The sequence below is a fragment of the Eurosta solidaginis genome, chromosome 2 (genome assembly GCF_040869045.1).
Source record: "Eurosta solidaginis isolate ZX-2024a chromosome 2, ASM4086904v1, whole genome shotgun sequence".
Classification (NCBI taxonomy): domain Eukaryota; kingdom Metazoa; phylum Arthropoda; class Insecta; order Diptera; family Tephritidae; genus Eurosta; species Eurosta solidaginis.
Window position 1 is genome coordinate 47762761 of NC_090320.1, and position 17230 is coordinate 47779990.

The 17230-nt window shown below is 36.6% G+C and overlaps 1 protein-coding gene across 1 annotated transcript; it reads left to right on the top strand.

The window, feature by feature from the left end:
- The first annotated feature begins 613 nt into the window (after window positions 1-613).
- On the top strand, window positions 614-16035 carry l(2)34Fc (lethal (2) 34Fc). The gene is made up of 3 exons (XM_067765252.1): window positions 614-769; window positions 15308-15635; window positions 15710-16035. Exons 2-3 carry the CDS (start codon window positions 15324-15326, stop codon window positions 15872-15874), a joined length of 477 nt encoding a protein of 158 aa, XP_067621353.1. The 5' UTR covers window positions 614-769; window positions 15308-15323; the 3' UTR covers window positions 15875-16035.
- The last annotated feature ends 1195 nt before the right edge of the window (window positions 16036-17230 follow it).

A 17230-nucleotide genomic window follows, 5' to 3' on the forward strand; every position in this document is an offset into this window, starting at 1 on the left:
ACCAAGATGTTATAAATATGATGATACTTCAGACTTGGCAATTGAAGTTTATTTCGTTTGCGCATTCACATACAAATTTTCGCGAAGCGCTGTTGTAAACATTCTCCCTATAGGAGAAAAATACTTGCTAACATATTTTGTGCCCTATTCATTTGTTATATAGCAGTTTTTAATTGAGAAAAATGTTATAGTTACCAACGAGTGGGAGAAATAATTTCATTGCAAAGTATGCTAGCGCCCTTAGCCAAAGCATATGTCAAATTCTTCTTCTTATGCTTTGCTTGCAACAAAAGTTGCAAGTTGGCTACTTTTTCATGTCAGATGGTGCCAGTGTCGCTCAATCTACCGTTCTGCATAAAAATACATGCGATCTACTCATAATGCTTAAGATTCAGTAAAACACATCTATATGAAAAACTGCATGTGACGGGGCTGTGATATATCTCATTTGTAAACCTTTAAAATGCCTACATAAATACTGATCCGCCCTAACTTGCCTACAAGTAATTATATGCTGCAAAGTTTGCTTAAGTTGTCAATATATTATTTAAAAGTTTATAAGCATTTTAGTGTGTGTGTTTAATTCTATTGCATATTGACAATTTCCGTAGTTAAAATATTATTCTGCAAACCACAAACACGTTTTCAATTTGTGTATAAAAAAGACCGTGAAATAGAATTTTCAGTTTATTGTACGTTTGTTGTTTGAATTGTAAACTTCATTAAAACTAGTTATTCTTCATTTTTTTTGCGGTGTATTGAACCGAAGGTACGATACTTACATACATACATTTTGCACGGTTTATTGTAAACAGAAATTTGAAACTGAATTTTTTCAGCAATGCAAAGTTTTAAGTTTTAACGCAGTTTTATTATAAAAATAAGATTCAAAAACATTTATCCGATAATTTTTGTTCCGTGGAGTATTCTAGGTCTCACCAGCCGGTTATTTTGGGGCAGCATAAAATCTTGCAAACTTTTAAAAACTGTCTTATATCTGTTTACAAAGAGGCCTGTGGTGTATATTTTTATCAGTGTTGTGATATTTAATGAAAAAAAAAAAAAAACAAAAATCAATGCTTTTTATGAAAAGCGTTGAAAAAAAAAATAATTTATTAACTGAATTTATTCCAAATAATACGAGTAAAAGTAAGAAGTCATAAGTTTTATGCCGACTGTCTACAGGCAGCAGTTCTTTTAAAGTCCAGTAGCATAAGAGATTTTTAGGGAAATAAATCGTGACCAATTTTTTCGAGTGACTTTTTTATTTTGATTCATGCATCCGAGCTGATTATGGTAACGTAAGTACGCTAGTTAACCGGTTAAACGGTTATGGGCGTCCAACAAGGAGCGACAGTCGCTTCTTCGCTGTGCCCACTGGCACCAATTGATCAAACCAACCTCCGAAGAGATGTTAGGTCTAGCTCCTCTTCCAATTTGCGTCTTGAACCTTTTGATTTTTCCTACAAATTGGCGGGAGGAGACCTACTTGTTTGTGACGACTCCAGACGGCATCTGCAAGGCAGATGAGCTATCACTGAGAGCTTTTCATGGCAGAAATACACTCGGAGTACTTGCCAAACACTTCCGAGGCGCGATTACGCTTAGAAAAATTTTGTTTCTAAAATTTTAATGTTGCTTTTGCCGGTGCGTGAACCCAGGAACTTCAGTGTGGATGACGGAGCACGCTGCCAACGCACCACGGCGGCCGCAATTATAAACATATTTAATATAATATAATAATGCAGTTTTTGACAGTAGGGTAGGGAAGGAAAATTCTGGCAAGCTATCTTTGATTCGCTTCCTCCATATGACAGCAAATAAACGAAATTCAGCCCTCTACCAATAATGAGTACCTCTGTGGGAAATGGACTAAGACCGGTATAATAAAAAATTTACAGCTAAAGGCTATCGGCAAATTCTAGAATTACACAAAGCTAACGACCTGCTAATGGGTAGTGTACTTGCGGCTGAATAAGAGGCCATTGTTTCTCGAACGACATCGCCCCTCGGCACGATGAGAAATGACTAGAATGTATATAATAAAAGTAGTAATTTGTTATTTGGTAGGAATTAAAACTTAATAGTAATAATTTCATGCCAAATTCTTATATTAGTCTATATATATAAAAATCAAATTCTGTATGTGTGTGTGTGTTAGCTATGGAAACGTATTTCCCACACTTGAATCATCATCAAATTTTGACTATAGATTCCCTCGATCAACAGGAAGGTTTTAGGCTAAAAATAATTTCGATATATAAAAGGGACGTGGCACCTCCCATACAAATGGAACCTTTGGTACTGCATAACTCTGAAGGTATACATGCCAGAACATTGAAATTCAGTAAGGCGTTATACGAGGTCAATCCCTAACACCACCAAGAAAATGTGGAATTTGGAAAAAAGGCGACTTGTGTTTATTCATTTTTTAGATAACGAATTGATTGCTTCTAGACGGGCGCCAACTTACAGATACATCACTTGGTGTAGAAGCATCTGCCGACTTCTTTTTTCTCTTAAAGCGAATATGTCGAGTGTATTACTGCCCTGCAAAAATCGCGAGTACTCCATGAATGCTGTATGGAGTACTCGCTATGAACCAACCGAGTGCTACAAAATTAACCACAATTCATATAAAATATAAGGTCCAATTAACATTGCGATGTCCTAGGACTGGACCATATACTCCAGCTCCGCATTACATCAGAGTAATCCATGGAGTACCCACAGTCCAATAAACATCGTGTAGTGATTACAATCGTTAAAAGCGAGCAATGATCGGCTTACCATATGTTCGTGTAGAAACATGAGTTGGTCCATTGATGCATTACAGTGGAGTATAATGTTAAGTACTCCAGTGGACCACATGATCCAATGATGTTTGCAGGGTGAAGCTTCCAATTTTTCTCTCACCACCCAGGCTTTGAATTCGGTTGGTAGTTGTACAAACGAGAACGCAAGTGTCGCTAATTATCTCAGTAGCGCAATTACATCTGCTTATCTTTGAAGGCACAACCACACTTGATTACATTGAAATTACAATTTAAAAAATACATATAATTGCAATTGAAGCAAAAAGTTTTGGATAATTATCGCCACGCAGATAATTTATTGTTAATCCACAAGGCTAATGTATGTTGATTAGCTTAAACATTTATTTAAAATATGCACTTAGTTATAAATATACATACATACATGAGCCTATTCATATATAGTATGCTGTGTACATGTAAAACATCTAATACAATTGCATATAACCATAATTACGAACGATTTATGAAATATTGGGTAGATATTTCTTATTATATGTACATATATACATATACGATATCTATTTACATATACATATTTACATACTTTGATAACTGTTTACGGTTTAATAAGGCCACATAATATTAAATATGTCAATTAATTTCAATTTCCTTACACATAAATTGAACATAGAGCAAGTTTTCGTATCCGACCTTGTCTCAGTCATACAAAAGACTTAAGAAACGAACTTCTGAGATATACAAGTTTTTTCTCTGTACAAATTTGCATAAAACATGACAGAACTTTTAGCAATAAATAAAGTGAAATAATGAGACATATATGCGTATATATACGTACATACATATGTTTAATAATGTGAAAAACGTAAATAAAATGTTAAATAAGAAAACGTAGCTGCCGCAGTGTTTTGTTTTTATTCTGTTTGAGGTTGCATAAATCTCAGTTCAATTAAGCCAGAGCCATAACAAATAAGCAGGGACCGAAATAATTTCAAGTTTATTTAAAAAATTTGAGTTACTTGAGTTTTTTATATTTTTATTAAAATTAATCATTGGGTGTATTCATATAACACTACTTATCAGCTTATCTGTCAGACATGACATCGTTATACCCAGCGTGTACCTACTTGTACACAAGGGTATGATAAATTTTGATAGGATGACGGTTATACGTGATAGAAAAAAGGGAATCTAGATGGATACAGAAATTATCAGCATGGAAAAAGATTTGTTAGAGCCATGGCCGTCCATCCATCCGTTCGTCCCTCAACATGATAACTTGAGCAAAAATTGAGAAAGCTTTTTGAGAAATTTGGTATACTGAATTTTCAACATCGAGATTAGATTGCCATTGAAAATGACCAAAATCCAGCTATAACCACGCCCACTCATCGAAAATGAAGAAAAAGGGAAAACTTGTTCTGGTTGACTTTTTGATGAGAAAATAGAATTTTGAATATTATATTGAAATTTTTCATGTAGACTGCCCTTGCTATTGTCTATACACTAAGTGAAAACTAACAAAATTGAATAACGACCATGCCGATTAAAAAAAAAAATTTTCAAAGTCGAATTGTGACAATAAATTCAGTATATTTGGGTTATGTAACTAAATCATACCGTTCTGAGTCGGCATAAAACAAGTAGGCCCCTTCCCGCCAATTTGTATCAAAAATTAAAAGGAGCACGATGCGAATTGGAAAGAAGCTCGGCCTAAAATCTCCTCACAGGTTATCGCGCTTTACCTTAATATATTTTAACTAAATCATACTAACAAAGAAAATTGAAATCGGCGTAGGGATCTTGGAAAATGCACGTGGCACCGCCCACATTTAGTAAGCTGTAAATCGGAAATTGTTAGTATCACTCAGCAATTTTGCAAAATTATGGTTCTTGGTATGTAAATAAAAATAAATGTGAGGCGCGATAACCTCCAAAGAGATTTTAGGCGAGCTTTTCTTCCAAGTTGTGTCGTACTCCTTTTAATTTTTCCTACAAATGGGCGTGACGGGACCTACTTGTTTTATGCCGACTCCGAACGGCATCTGCCTGGCAGATGAGTTTTCACTGAGAGCTTTTAATCGCAGAAATACACTCGAAGTGCTTGCCAAAAACTGCCGAGGGGCGACCGCGCTAAGAAAAATTGTCTTCTAATTGAAAAAACTTGTTTCTAAAATTTTGATGTTGCTTTTCTCGGAGCGTGAACCCAGGATCTTCGGTATGGATGGCGGAGCACGCTACCATCACACTACAGCTGTTCTTGGTATGTAGAGGTATAAATTCGTTAACGACCACAAATAGTTTTTTAAAAACGATGTTCGATTTGCCTGAAATTTGGTATACTGTTACCGCTTTACCTAGATTGGCACATTTTTTTTTTCGGGAAGTGGACCAGGGGCCAATCTATTCGAACAAATTCTATTCATGGTTCGATTTGCCTTAAATTTGGCATATAAGTAGCATTTTTTGTCATAACCCACTGATGCCTGATGTTCCAATTCTGCCATTACCAGATGATTCTATGGCAGTAGACATAATTTAAGAAACCAAATATTTATTTATTTCATTTTTTAAACTTAAACTGAAATTTATTGTATTTGTTGACTTCCTTTTCCAGCTCTTTTATTATTTTATTGTAATTAATTATTTGCATGTAACTAAAAACTATTTTTTAATGATGAAAAAGAAGTATAACTTCTAACATTTCTTTTTTAAATAATTAATAAAAAATCGTCAAAAAAAAAAAACAAAAGTCTAGATATGAAACATGCACATGTAAAAACTTTAAACAATTATACGATATTCTTCGCATTGAAAATAAAAATCTTAATTATTGCCGGTCCCTGCAAATAACAACCAATATATGTATAATTTATAAACATACATATGGAATTTCGATGCTAATTTTTTTAAGCTTCTAGCCCAAAAACGCCTAAGATGAATAGACTTAAATACGTGCATACATATGTGCATTATATGACCAACCATATAATTATATTTACAAACAATTTAAAAAAAAAAAGTAAAAACTTAATAAATAAGTAAAAAATTTACGTCATCAGCATCAACCAAATACTCATGCCTATGATCTTACATGGTACTAATTTATGTTTGATTTGTTAAGGCCAACTGCAAAAAACTTGTCTCGCTTTATTGGAAGACGTAAATACAGAGTCAATTTTAAAAAATGAAAAAAAAAAAAATTAAAAAATTTTTTTTTCAAAATAGTACTTTTTGTTGCTCTGGTTCAAAAAGAGGGGTATGTCCTCAAACTACATATTGAACAACTTTGTTCAAGTTACTATTGCGCCGGCTGAGTGGAAGGTAACTATATCTGGGTTATCTTTTCAAAAACGTCGGATCTCAGAATTTTTGTTTAAAAACGGTTACCTGAGATTTTTGTTGAAGGCTGCCTATCTCACAATTTCTATTCCTGCAAAAATTGTTACACAATATTAAAATAACACGCTGCTTTGCTTAGTTTTTCGTTAGAATTTATTACAATTAAGGTAACAAAAATTTATAGGTATACATGTAGCCATGCATTTAAAATAAAAATAAAACTTGAAAATAACGTCCCAGTAAGAAAGTTTTAAAATAAAATATTTGGCTATATTGAATCAAGTGAATAAATAAAACAATCAAATTGTTTTCCCTAGCTTTTACTTAAATTTTAAAGCTTTTTCCATACAAAAATTATGTCGGATTTCCGATAACTTATGTAAAATCGTTTGCTAATTTTTTTATTCACATGGGCCATTAATTGTATATTCATACTTATCTAGAAAAAATTTAATTTTAATTTAATATTAAATTAAGACGTCTTGACTTTTTAGCGGCAAAGTCATTTATCACCTCGTCTGTTTCAATTTGAAACCGACGATGTGTACTCATTATGGCTAAGCCATTTAGTCTTACCTCTCCAGTGGAATTTCTCAAAAAAGTTTTCAACCTCTTCAGTGTTGAAAAAGATCTTTCCGATGTGCATGTAGTGACGGGAATTGTAGCAAATACTTTCAGCAAAGAATATATTGCTGGAAAACAATTTTTATTGCACTCGCCTAAAGCTTCAATAACAGATGATGGACGTGTACAACTTTCTTCTTGACCCATTTTGCTTTCCATAAAGTGAACTCAGAAGCAATTTCTGCGGTGTCAATTATATCTTTATATATTTCAAGTTCTTCTGCGTCAGACTCGCTGAAGTTAACTTCTTTTAAACAGCACATCGATGGAATAAAGAAAGAAAATTTCTGAATAATTGATTTATGTTGAACAAATTTGTCATTCAATTGTACAGAAATATCGTCTAAAAAAGGAAGCAATAGTCACCCTAAAATATACTTCAGGATCTCTTGTACTAATTCCCGTTCGCTCTAGTTGGATATAGGCGATACGTGGAAGCTTTACCTCCTCATTAATGGACGTTAAAAGCTGACGTATTTCTCCGAATACTTCGCTAAACCTTTTATCTATATTGCAGCGAAAATCGTTAATGACTTGCAACACGACTTCGATATGCTCAACTGCTTTTGGTAAATCCAATGAAACTGATTGCAAAGTCTTACATAATGGCAGAGTCAACGAGAACACCGTTGATGCCATAACTAAGCTCACAACAAATTCGCAGCTTGTTACAGATTTCAAAAACGAACTGGCCTTAGATGAAGCATCAGTATCTGGGTCAAGAAGTAACTCTTCAAGAACTATAACTATTGCAGGAAGCATTTCTTTAAACCTGTGTAAGCTATCATGATTTTCCACCCAACGAGTTGCGCAGAACGAAATTAGCTTATTAGATTTAGCTTGCGGAAATATTGTTTCGATTTTTTCAGTTAAATTTAGTGATCTTTTAGCAGACCTTTTGAAAAAGGATGTAATTGTCTTGACAATACCTAAGCAATGTCGAATGTAATGCACCTCACAAGCATGTCCCAATGCCAGGTTTAAGGAGTGAGAGCAACAATGTACATATAATACTGCAGGAAAACGTTTTCTTATAATTGCTTGTACTCCATTGAAACTCCCCTTCATTGCTGTTGCGCCGTCATATCCCTGCCCTATCATATATTTTTCGTCTATACCTACTGCCCTTATGGTTTTTAAGATAAATTCTGCAATATGATGGCCCGTAGTATTTTGTAAAGCTACAAATTGTAAAAAGTCCTCACGCATAATGTATTTTTCAGAATCGCCAACGTCAATATAACGAACACAATATCTGTTGTCTCATCTACTAAAATCGAGAAACCCCGTAACCCCCCCTTCTGCCTGAAAAATAGTTGGCTAGAACACCTTTGATACGAATCCTTCCCTCAGCAAACTTCGATCCATCCGTGAATCAGACCTCAGAGGTCAGAGTCAGTATATGGATAAATATATGTAAACTATAGCGTAATTGACGTCAAACATAAAGTCTCACAAGGAAATTTCCATATAGTTTACTCTGCACAGATATCGATTGTGTCTTGGTCGAGATTGGCGGATCGTGATTAGCTCAGATGTTTACAGTTTATATTTTCCAGGTTAGAATAGAAAGCTATTTAATTACTATAAGGGAAACACATAGTAATTAAATAGCTTTCTATTCTTACACAGCAATGAATACTGAAGCACTCTATTTCCTCTAAATTAGACTGTTTCAGAAAAAACAAGTTGCTTTGTTTTTTATTTGAATTGGCATAAAGTTAGCTTTGGTTGTAGGTTAGATTCTCTTCTTCGTTATCTTTACAAGTCCTACAGCATGAACGATAGTGCACTATTAGCGTTTCTGCATGTCTACCAATAGGGCAGTGTCTAGTTAGTACTCCTACAAGGTTGGATTTTTTTTCATCCAGGGTGTAAAATTGACGAGATATCTTATTATCCCGATTTGGCGGGGTTTTCCTAGATGTTCGACACTCAGTAGCCATATATCGTTGGCTCTACGGCAGATATAGTCTTTTAGCTTTAGCTTGCGTGACTAAGCGTTTTTTGTGAGGAAGAATCTGCATTGTCGTGCTCTAGGCAATACACCGGGGCTCATGTGATGTGTACATGTTTCTCTTAAATAAATCGGTGACAGTTTAGTGTTAGTTTAAATTGAATGAGTAAGAGCCAAGCGATTTGATGGCCGCTTGGCTGTTGCTAAAGAAATTTCCTTGCCGATAGTGTGTTTCCCTATTCAAACTGCTACATCCATGAAAGCTGATGCTTATGCCTGGAAGATACTACAATGATCAGTGTGAAAGCGAGTTGGAGGTCTAGGTCGTTTGAATAAACCCTTCCTCCAACTCAAACGTATAACTTAGAACTCTCGGTGAATTTATGGTTAGGTTTCGTTGTAAATAAACATATTTTTCGATTGTCTTATAAATTAAATACGAAAAAAGTGTATGCAGGATACCATGATATCGTACGCTCCTTTAAAAATCTTTTTCTATAACTAATGAGACCTAAGTGCTTCTTCCGGAGAAATTCAGAAGTTTTATTTTCTGAAACGGTCTAATGTACATATAATTAAGCATTCCCATTACCATATTCATGAGAAGCATGCTAGATAGATAGATAGATAGATGTTGCGAGGTTAAGCACTGCGACCTATTGGTCTATTGTGCCTTCATTCTCTTTACAACACTTCATCCAAGCCGAGTTCTCTGAGAAAATCCAGAATCGTTCTCGGCTTCAGAGAGTATATGTGACTATTTTCTAGTTTGGATGATCCTAGGATCCTAAGTCTTTGTCTCGCGACTGCCTCACATTCCTTCAGGATGTGTTCTGCAGACTCATCTTCGACATCACAGAATCGACAGAGCTACTAGCTGATATGCCCAATTTATGCATATGGCTCTTTAGCCTACAGTGACCTGTGAGTATACCTGTTAAAATCCTAAGGCTACTTTTTGGGAGGTTAATCATAGCCTTATATCGCTTCGAGAAGCACGCTACAGTAATTCACGAAAAATATTATGAAAGTGAAAGTCATTTTCTTCTAGTAAGGTATTTATAATTTATTTTATTTAGATTTAGCATCACCATAGGTAGAAATGAATTACAGATGTGCAGCTTGTATGAAAAAACTTAGATTAATTATTTTTATTTTCTTTAACAATGTATTAATTAATATTTTGTGAGTTTGCAGTTTTGGACATAAATTTGTCAAAATCTATCGCACTCGTGTTTAATGCTGGGGACAATAAAGATTAGATTCTAAGTAGTTGTTCGCCGTAAGTCGGTCACAGAGTAGATGCCAACTATGACAAGTGCATCAGAGCAAAAGGCTCCATATCGCAGAACCATGACAAGAGGAAGCTACGCAGCTCAGGTGCTCCATTCGCCACTAGCACACTATGGAAGAAATAGGCACGGGCGCTTTCAGCGAACACAATTTTTTTCATACGTTGCTAACACGTTTCCATCAGTTGAGTGATAGCAACTTTGTTCTATGAACGGCGAGTTGAGCCAACGGCCAAAGGAAATTATAAAACAAAAAAAATGTAAGGCGCGATAACCTCCGAAGAGATCTTGGGCCGAGCTTCTCTTCCAAATTTGCGTTGTGCTCTTTTTTAATTTTTCCTACAAATTAGCGCGACGGGACCTACTTGTTTTATGCCGACTCCGAACGGCATCTGCAAGGCAAATGAGTTTTCACTGAGAGTTTTTAATGGCAGAAATACACTCGGAGTGCTTGCCAAACACTGCCGAGGGGCGACCCGGCTTAGAATAATTTTCTTCTAATTGAAAAACTTTGTTTCTAAAATTTTGATGTTACTTTGCCCGGGGCGTGAACCCAGGATCTTCGGTGTGGTAGGCGGAGCACGCTGCCATCACACCACGGCGGCCGCTAAATGAAATTATGAACCTTAAATTCTGTACCAGGACGTGTACGATAAGTGACTTGTATAGCTTGTATAGCCCTTTCCTTTTCAATTGCCTACCTAGTCCACCGCATTGAGTTTCGAACGCCTCGGTGAGGTCCTTCCTAATTCTGAATGAGTTAATGGTTTTGATCAACTTCATTTTACACAGCCTTATAAAATTTGCAGAGAAAGCAAATTCAGAAATAGCTTTCATGCTCTCGAAGGCGTCTTTAAAATTTGAAGCAAAGTGAAAAAATGGGGGATGAAACATCTACCAGATTTGAATCTGCACTGATAAGGTCCAATCAGCCGAATCACAATGAGCTTCAATCTTTCGCCAAATACTCTGGACAGTACCTTACATGCACTAACAAGAAGGCTGATACCGCGATATTTGGCGGACCGGACAAAGAAACCACTGTCACTTATATATCTCTATCGAACTTATATATTAGCGGTGGACCGATAAGGTAGAGAACTACAGTTATGTGAAAAATTACGAAAACCGTAGGTTAGGTCAGGTTGAACTGGCCGGTCCATGAGGACCTCACATAGACAGATTGAGTCCGTAGTGTTACCAGAAGTTTGTTTTAACGGCTAAACTGAAAACCCTATCAAAAACCAGGACCTATGTTATAAAATATCTCCGTCCTCTTGGCAAATACTAGAAGCTTCCTAGGACTTAAGCCACTTGTATCACTCCTAATAACTGGAGTCTTAGCCTGTCAAGTGCAGGGCACGAGCACAGAACGTGCTCGACCGTTTCCTCCTCCAGCCCGCACTTCCTACATCCGCTATCACTGACCAAGCCAGAAGGCAGTGTCCAGTCAGAATACCCGTCATGAGTCTACAGTCCTCTCTTTTTAATAATAGAAGCAACTTGGTTAGTCGACGGCTGTAAGACCTACACATTATCTTCGACACTTTACAGCCCCGTGCTTGAACCTACGCCTTTCCCGCTTGGTCGATCATGTGCACCTCTCGCCTTCGCTTAATCTCGCCCAGTCTAATTGGGACATCTACGGAGCAAGCTTCAAGGGATGCGCCCTTTTTAGCTAGTTCGTCCACTTTTTCATTCCCATCTATTCCCATATGACCTGGGACCTAATATAGATATATGCTTCTCCCTGTCCCGATTCTCTCCAGAGACTGCCTACACTCTAACATGCATTTAGATGCTGTGTTATGCGAGATTATTGCCTTAATTGCTACTTGACTGTCAATATAAAAGTTAACACGGTTGCAGCTTAAGCAATTCTCTTCCAGGGTTTCTACTGCTTTGGTTACGGCTAATATTTCCGCTGGGAAAACGCTACAGTAAAGCCGGAGTAATTGGTGCCGTATGTCGTATCGTTGTATCCGTATCCCTAACGTAATCAGCTGTTTATTGTTACGACGGTAAACCAAAACCCAATTGGTTGGCTACGATACGGTTACGACCTTAGCGGCACCAATAATCGATTGCATTGATTCTCATAAGGTTGGTCGAATCAGCTGTTAAAATGTTACCGATACGGTTACCGATAAAGCACCAATGTCTCCAGCTTAATCCGGCAGCCTGTATGATATGCTTATCTGCCGTAAAGGGACAATTAATTGTGACTTATCCATAACCAGAAAAAACAGCTGATCGAACCAACCTTACGGAAATTAATGTAATCGATTAATGATGCCATACCATAACGCTAACGCTATAATCATACCATAGCCAACCAATTGGTTTTTGGTTTTTCGCCATATCCATAACCTAAAAATATTTGAGTTGGAGAATTCATTAATTTTTTGTAGATTTTATTTATTGTTTTGGATACGTTTTGAATAAGAGACTTATTTTTTATGGTATATGTTTGTAATTTTTTGCGTTTTCTTCATTTTTATGAAATTTTCGCGATTTTTAGGTTAGGGCACCAATAATTGATGCCAATTTGATATGGATAAGTAAAAATATGGTTACGATTATGGCGCTAGGGTTAAGGAAGTTTAACTGCCCCTTAAAGCCCTGGCAAAGTTGCCATATCCATATCAGTTTAAAACCGCTGATCCAACCAACCTCAGAAATAGCTTTGATGGAAATTAATGAAATTGATCAATGGCCAATCAATTGGTTTTTGGTTTTTCGCCATACCCATAACCTAAAAATATTTGAGTGAATTTATTAACTTTTTGTATATACATATTATTTATTGTTTTGGATACGTTTTTACTAAGAGACTTTTTATTTGTGGAATATGTTTGTAATTTTTTGCGTTTTCTTCATTTTTATGAAAATTTCACTATTTTAGGTTAAGGCACCACTAACTGATGCCAATTGATATGGATAAGTAAAAATATGGTTATGGATATGGCGTTATGACTATGTCAACTTTGCCAAGCTCTTGTGAATAGAATCCAACGCAACACTTGTTATTTAAATATTTTTTTTATATTTTAATTGTACAAATTGTAGTATATCTCAGCTGTCAGACAATATTTTGGCTCTTTGTGTTTTTGACTTGACATACTAACTAGTAATTGTTTGGCTTTAATATGTACATCCAAGCGCTATATACGTACTAACATATGTATGTATGTGTGTATAACGTAATTATCATAACGACGATCTGACCATGATTTTTGGGTCGGTCAGTATTATACTGTTTATATATATATATATATATATGCATGCAATCATTAGGGTGTGCCGGCACCAGCACATTTGGACTTTGTAGGTAGTTCTAAGAAAAAAAGTCCATAAGAGCTTAATTCTAAAAACAACTTTCGATCTTGCTCAACTTAGAAATGATCTAACAATCTGGCCCCTTTTTTAAGGTTCCAAGTATCGGAATACCAGGTTATCGATGTTCTTTTTTAAATGAAAACAACTCTTGTGTGCGCGATACTTCAGAAGTATCTATTAAACAGAGTGCGCTTGAAAGTGTTGAGTGTTATAAAAAGGTAAGGTTAAGTTGAACTGGCCGTGAGGACCTCAAATAGTTTGAATGAGTCCATACCAAACTGAAAAACCTTTAATAAAAAAACTCAATAATGGTTCTTTCAAAATTGAACAGGAATGGAGTCCCACCCTAATATGCACATACGTATATGCACATACGTACATATATCCATATATATTGTAACTGGTTCTAAATGTATAAACTTATTTCTTATGTCGACGAATACTAAGCCAAGGTCGTTGTGACAACTGTCAAAATTACAAAACTTGTTCACCTGGCTAATGACAAATTTATTTGAAAACTTTTAGATACTCTGAACCTGCAGCTTAGTAAATTTGTGTGTACCCGCTATTATTAGCACATTGAGATATTAGCCCAATTGTCTTGCGAACGATTTATAACCTTTTAGGTCTTCGGAAACCTTCAGACTATTCCGAAAGGAATTGATATTGGATGAGCTATGAGTAACGCCTCATAATTTCTTGAACTCCTGACTAGATAAGAGCGAGTCTAACCGTGAACGAGAGTGTTAGCTGAAGAGTAAAAAGGATGGTGGTTTTCTCGTTTGGAATCCATGCTACTGATTATAGCTTTTAACATGGAACTCTGCTAGATTTCGTCCTGAATCAATGTTAACAGTGGAAACAATATCAAGCTAGATATTCAATGAACTCATGGCCACTGCCAAAGCAAATGAGATGACCTGTCCAGTGTTAGACGTCTTATAGACCAGCTAGTCTAGTACCGTAGCATCATTGCTGGTGTTAGCAAACTCTGGTAAATCACTAAAGCCTTGCCAATATCGACGCAACATAAAGACAATTTATTAATCGCTTTTGGAGATGGAGTTTTTTCGGGTATGAAAAAATGCCTGCAATTTGTGGTACTTAATTCGGTTCGGATGAATTCAAACGTATCGCCATAAGACGGGTCTACAAAACAACGTAGCAGCTATTACCATCACGGCAAAAAAGGTTGAAGAAGCCATCCAGAAAGCGGGTTCCTCAAACTCAGTAGGCCAAAATGGCATAGCAATGCCGTTGTAACATTATCTTGTCTATAAGCGAGAGAGATATCTTACACATGCCATCAATCTATCACTATTGTCCTTTGTTAGCGAAACCACTCGGTAAAATTCTTATCCCATTACTACACTGATGGACTCAATAAATAAAACCACATCATCGTTCGGTGCTCGTCGCGTTAGGGCTGTCGAGCGCTTTTCACACGGTTAACCAAGTTAGCTTACTCCAAAACATAGAGAAATCATGTCTTCCACCCTATCTATAAGGGCGGACCGCCAAAAATCTGGACAGACATGCGTCTTAGCAGCTTAATTTAAAAAAAAGTCCTCAGAGTCTCTTGCCGGCAGCATTTAGGGGATTAGTCAAAGAAACGGCTTCTGAAATACAAAACCACGACTAAAGAAGTTGCACAACTGCGGGTATCGAAGTAAATTTAGTGACGGGAAGTACAAGCCTAATGGAAATATGAATAAAAGCAAACCGTTGTACTAAGTTGTGTTTTGACAAAAAAAACTAATTAAATTCACAGTGAGGTAGATACTCTTTCGAGTTTTGGCAACGGAGACCAACTCGCGCATTGGCAAGTTATCTTTTTAACTCAGAGTTAGCTTCTCGCAAGGGGTTAAACCCGTAATTTTATGAGGGCCTATGTAATATAGATTATATAAGATTTTTTTGTGATAAGCTTTTACAAGTATGCATTTCGTTACTCATTTATCTCTACTTTTCTCACACAGTGTCCCGGCTAACAATATGTTCCGTTTGCTTTTGCTTACTGCCTGCTTTGCCGTGCCAGCCTACAGCAATTCAGCTGGGGCTCCCAAGACTGTTTGTACCAATGGTTTGACACCAGAACATGGACTCGCTGGACAAAATTCAGCTGCACCATATAGCTTTTCAGGCGACAGTCAGGCAAAAGATGGTAAAGTCTCATTAACATTGGGTGGATCAGAGGGTTTTTTAGGTTTCGCTGTGCAGGCGCAGGATGCAAATAATAAACCGGTCGGCAAATTCAAGGTAGTCGAAGGAACTAAATCTCAAACGTTGACCTGCAGTAATCCTGATGTAAGTTGAAAACCAAAAATACTTCAATTGTTTCATACAAACTTCTAAATTATTCTCTCTTTTTCCCGATTTAGGATACACTTACCCACAAGAAGATTCCACGCGATAGCCCTATCAAGAGTATAGCTTTCTCATGGGAACCAGCCGGTTATGCGGGTAAGGTGAAATTTGTTGCCACCGTTGCCAAGGATGGTGGTACCTACTGGATTCGTAAGGTGCTTAAAGAAGTCACGGTTTAAGATTTGATGTTGCCACTTTTTTTTTTGTCGTTGATAAAATGTCTTAGGTACTGTTTCGTAGAACTAAATTTTAAAATACAGTCATTTTGCAAAAACTAAAAGTAAGCAAAAATTAATAAAGCTGGAAAGTATTTTTGTGTGATAGAAATAAATATTTAAAACTACTTGTTTGGGTAATAGGACACAATGTGCTTTTTGATTCAGTCTTTTATCTACCTGAATATTTAAGACATCCCTGCAAAAATCGTTGGATTATGCGGTCCACTGGAGTACTTACCATTATACACCACTGTAATGCAGCAATGGACCAACTCACGTTTCTACACGAACATATTGTAAGCCGATCATTGCTCATTTTTAACGATTGTTATCACTACACGATGTTTATTGGACTGTGGGTACTCCATGGATTACTCTGATGTAATGCGGAGCTGGAGTATATGGTCCAGTCCTAGGACATCGCAATGTTAATGGAACCATATTTTTTGTATGAATTGTGGTTAATTTTGGAGCACTCGGATGGTCCGTAGCGAGTACTCCATACATGCATGCATGGAGTACTCGCGATTTTTGCAGGGATTTAGCCCGTTTGTCAAGGTAGTGCAATTCATTTTGCGAAAGCCATACAGATGATTGACCAATGCCAGTTTTACGATGTAGTAACAAAAAAGAATAATCTCAAACGTCTTCGCTATTGACGAGCGGAAAGACACGTATCTGTCGATACATCGCTCTTTGCTAAACTGGTTTCCCAGACTTAAGTAGCGGTACCGCCCTTGTCTGTTTCCATTCCAGCATATTGTAAACTGTTAAATAAATCACGCCAATATTCAATATTGCAAACTGGACTTTATTTAGATTACTTTGGGAGTAGTACTTCACAACCAATAGCGTGTTTAAATAAAAATTGAGTAGTTATTACTCGGCTTGCGCTGCTTTTATACTCTCGGTTTCATCGTTCACCCATTTCTCCTGAGGTCTAGTAAATTCGCGAACAGTTGTAACTCATGCTTCGTTAGTTACCAGCTATATACATGTATATCTGTAGTCCACGCCTCTCCTTTAGCCATATGCGTGTATATGTGTCAGTAACTACTTCGGCTAGTGACTACATGTTTGTGTGTGTGAGATATCTCTTCGTCGCCTTCTACATAAGAGTGGCTGCTTTATTGCTGTTGTTCATTTATTTAGTAGCAGCTTAGTGATGCTAATATTCGTCACGATATGTTTTATAATCCAGACGATACGCCTGAGTCCAGAGTCGGTATGGATGCATTACGGAAACAAATATAGTATGCATGTATTAGTTCCGCCAATGTGACTCTGCCAAATTAGTTGAATACTGTCGGCAAGTCA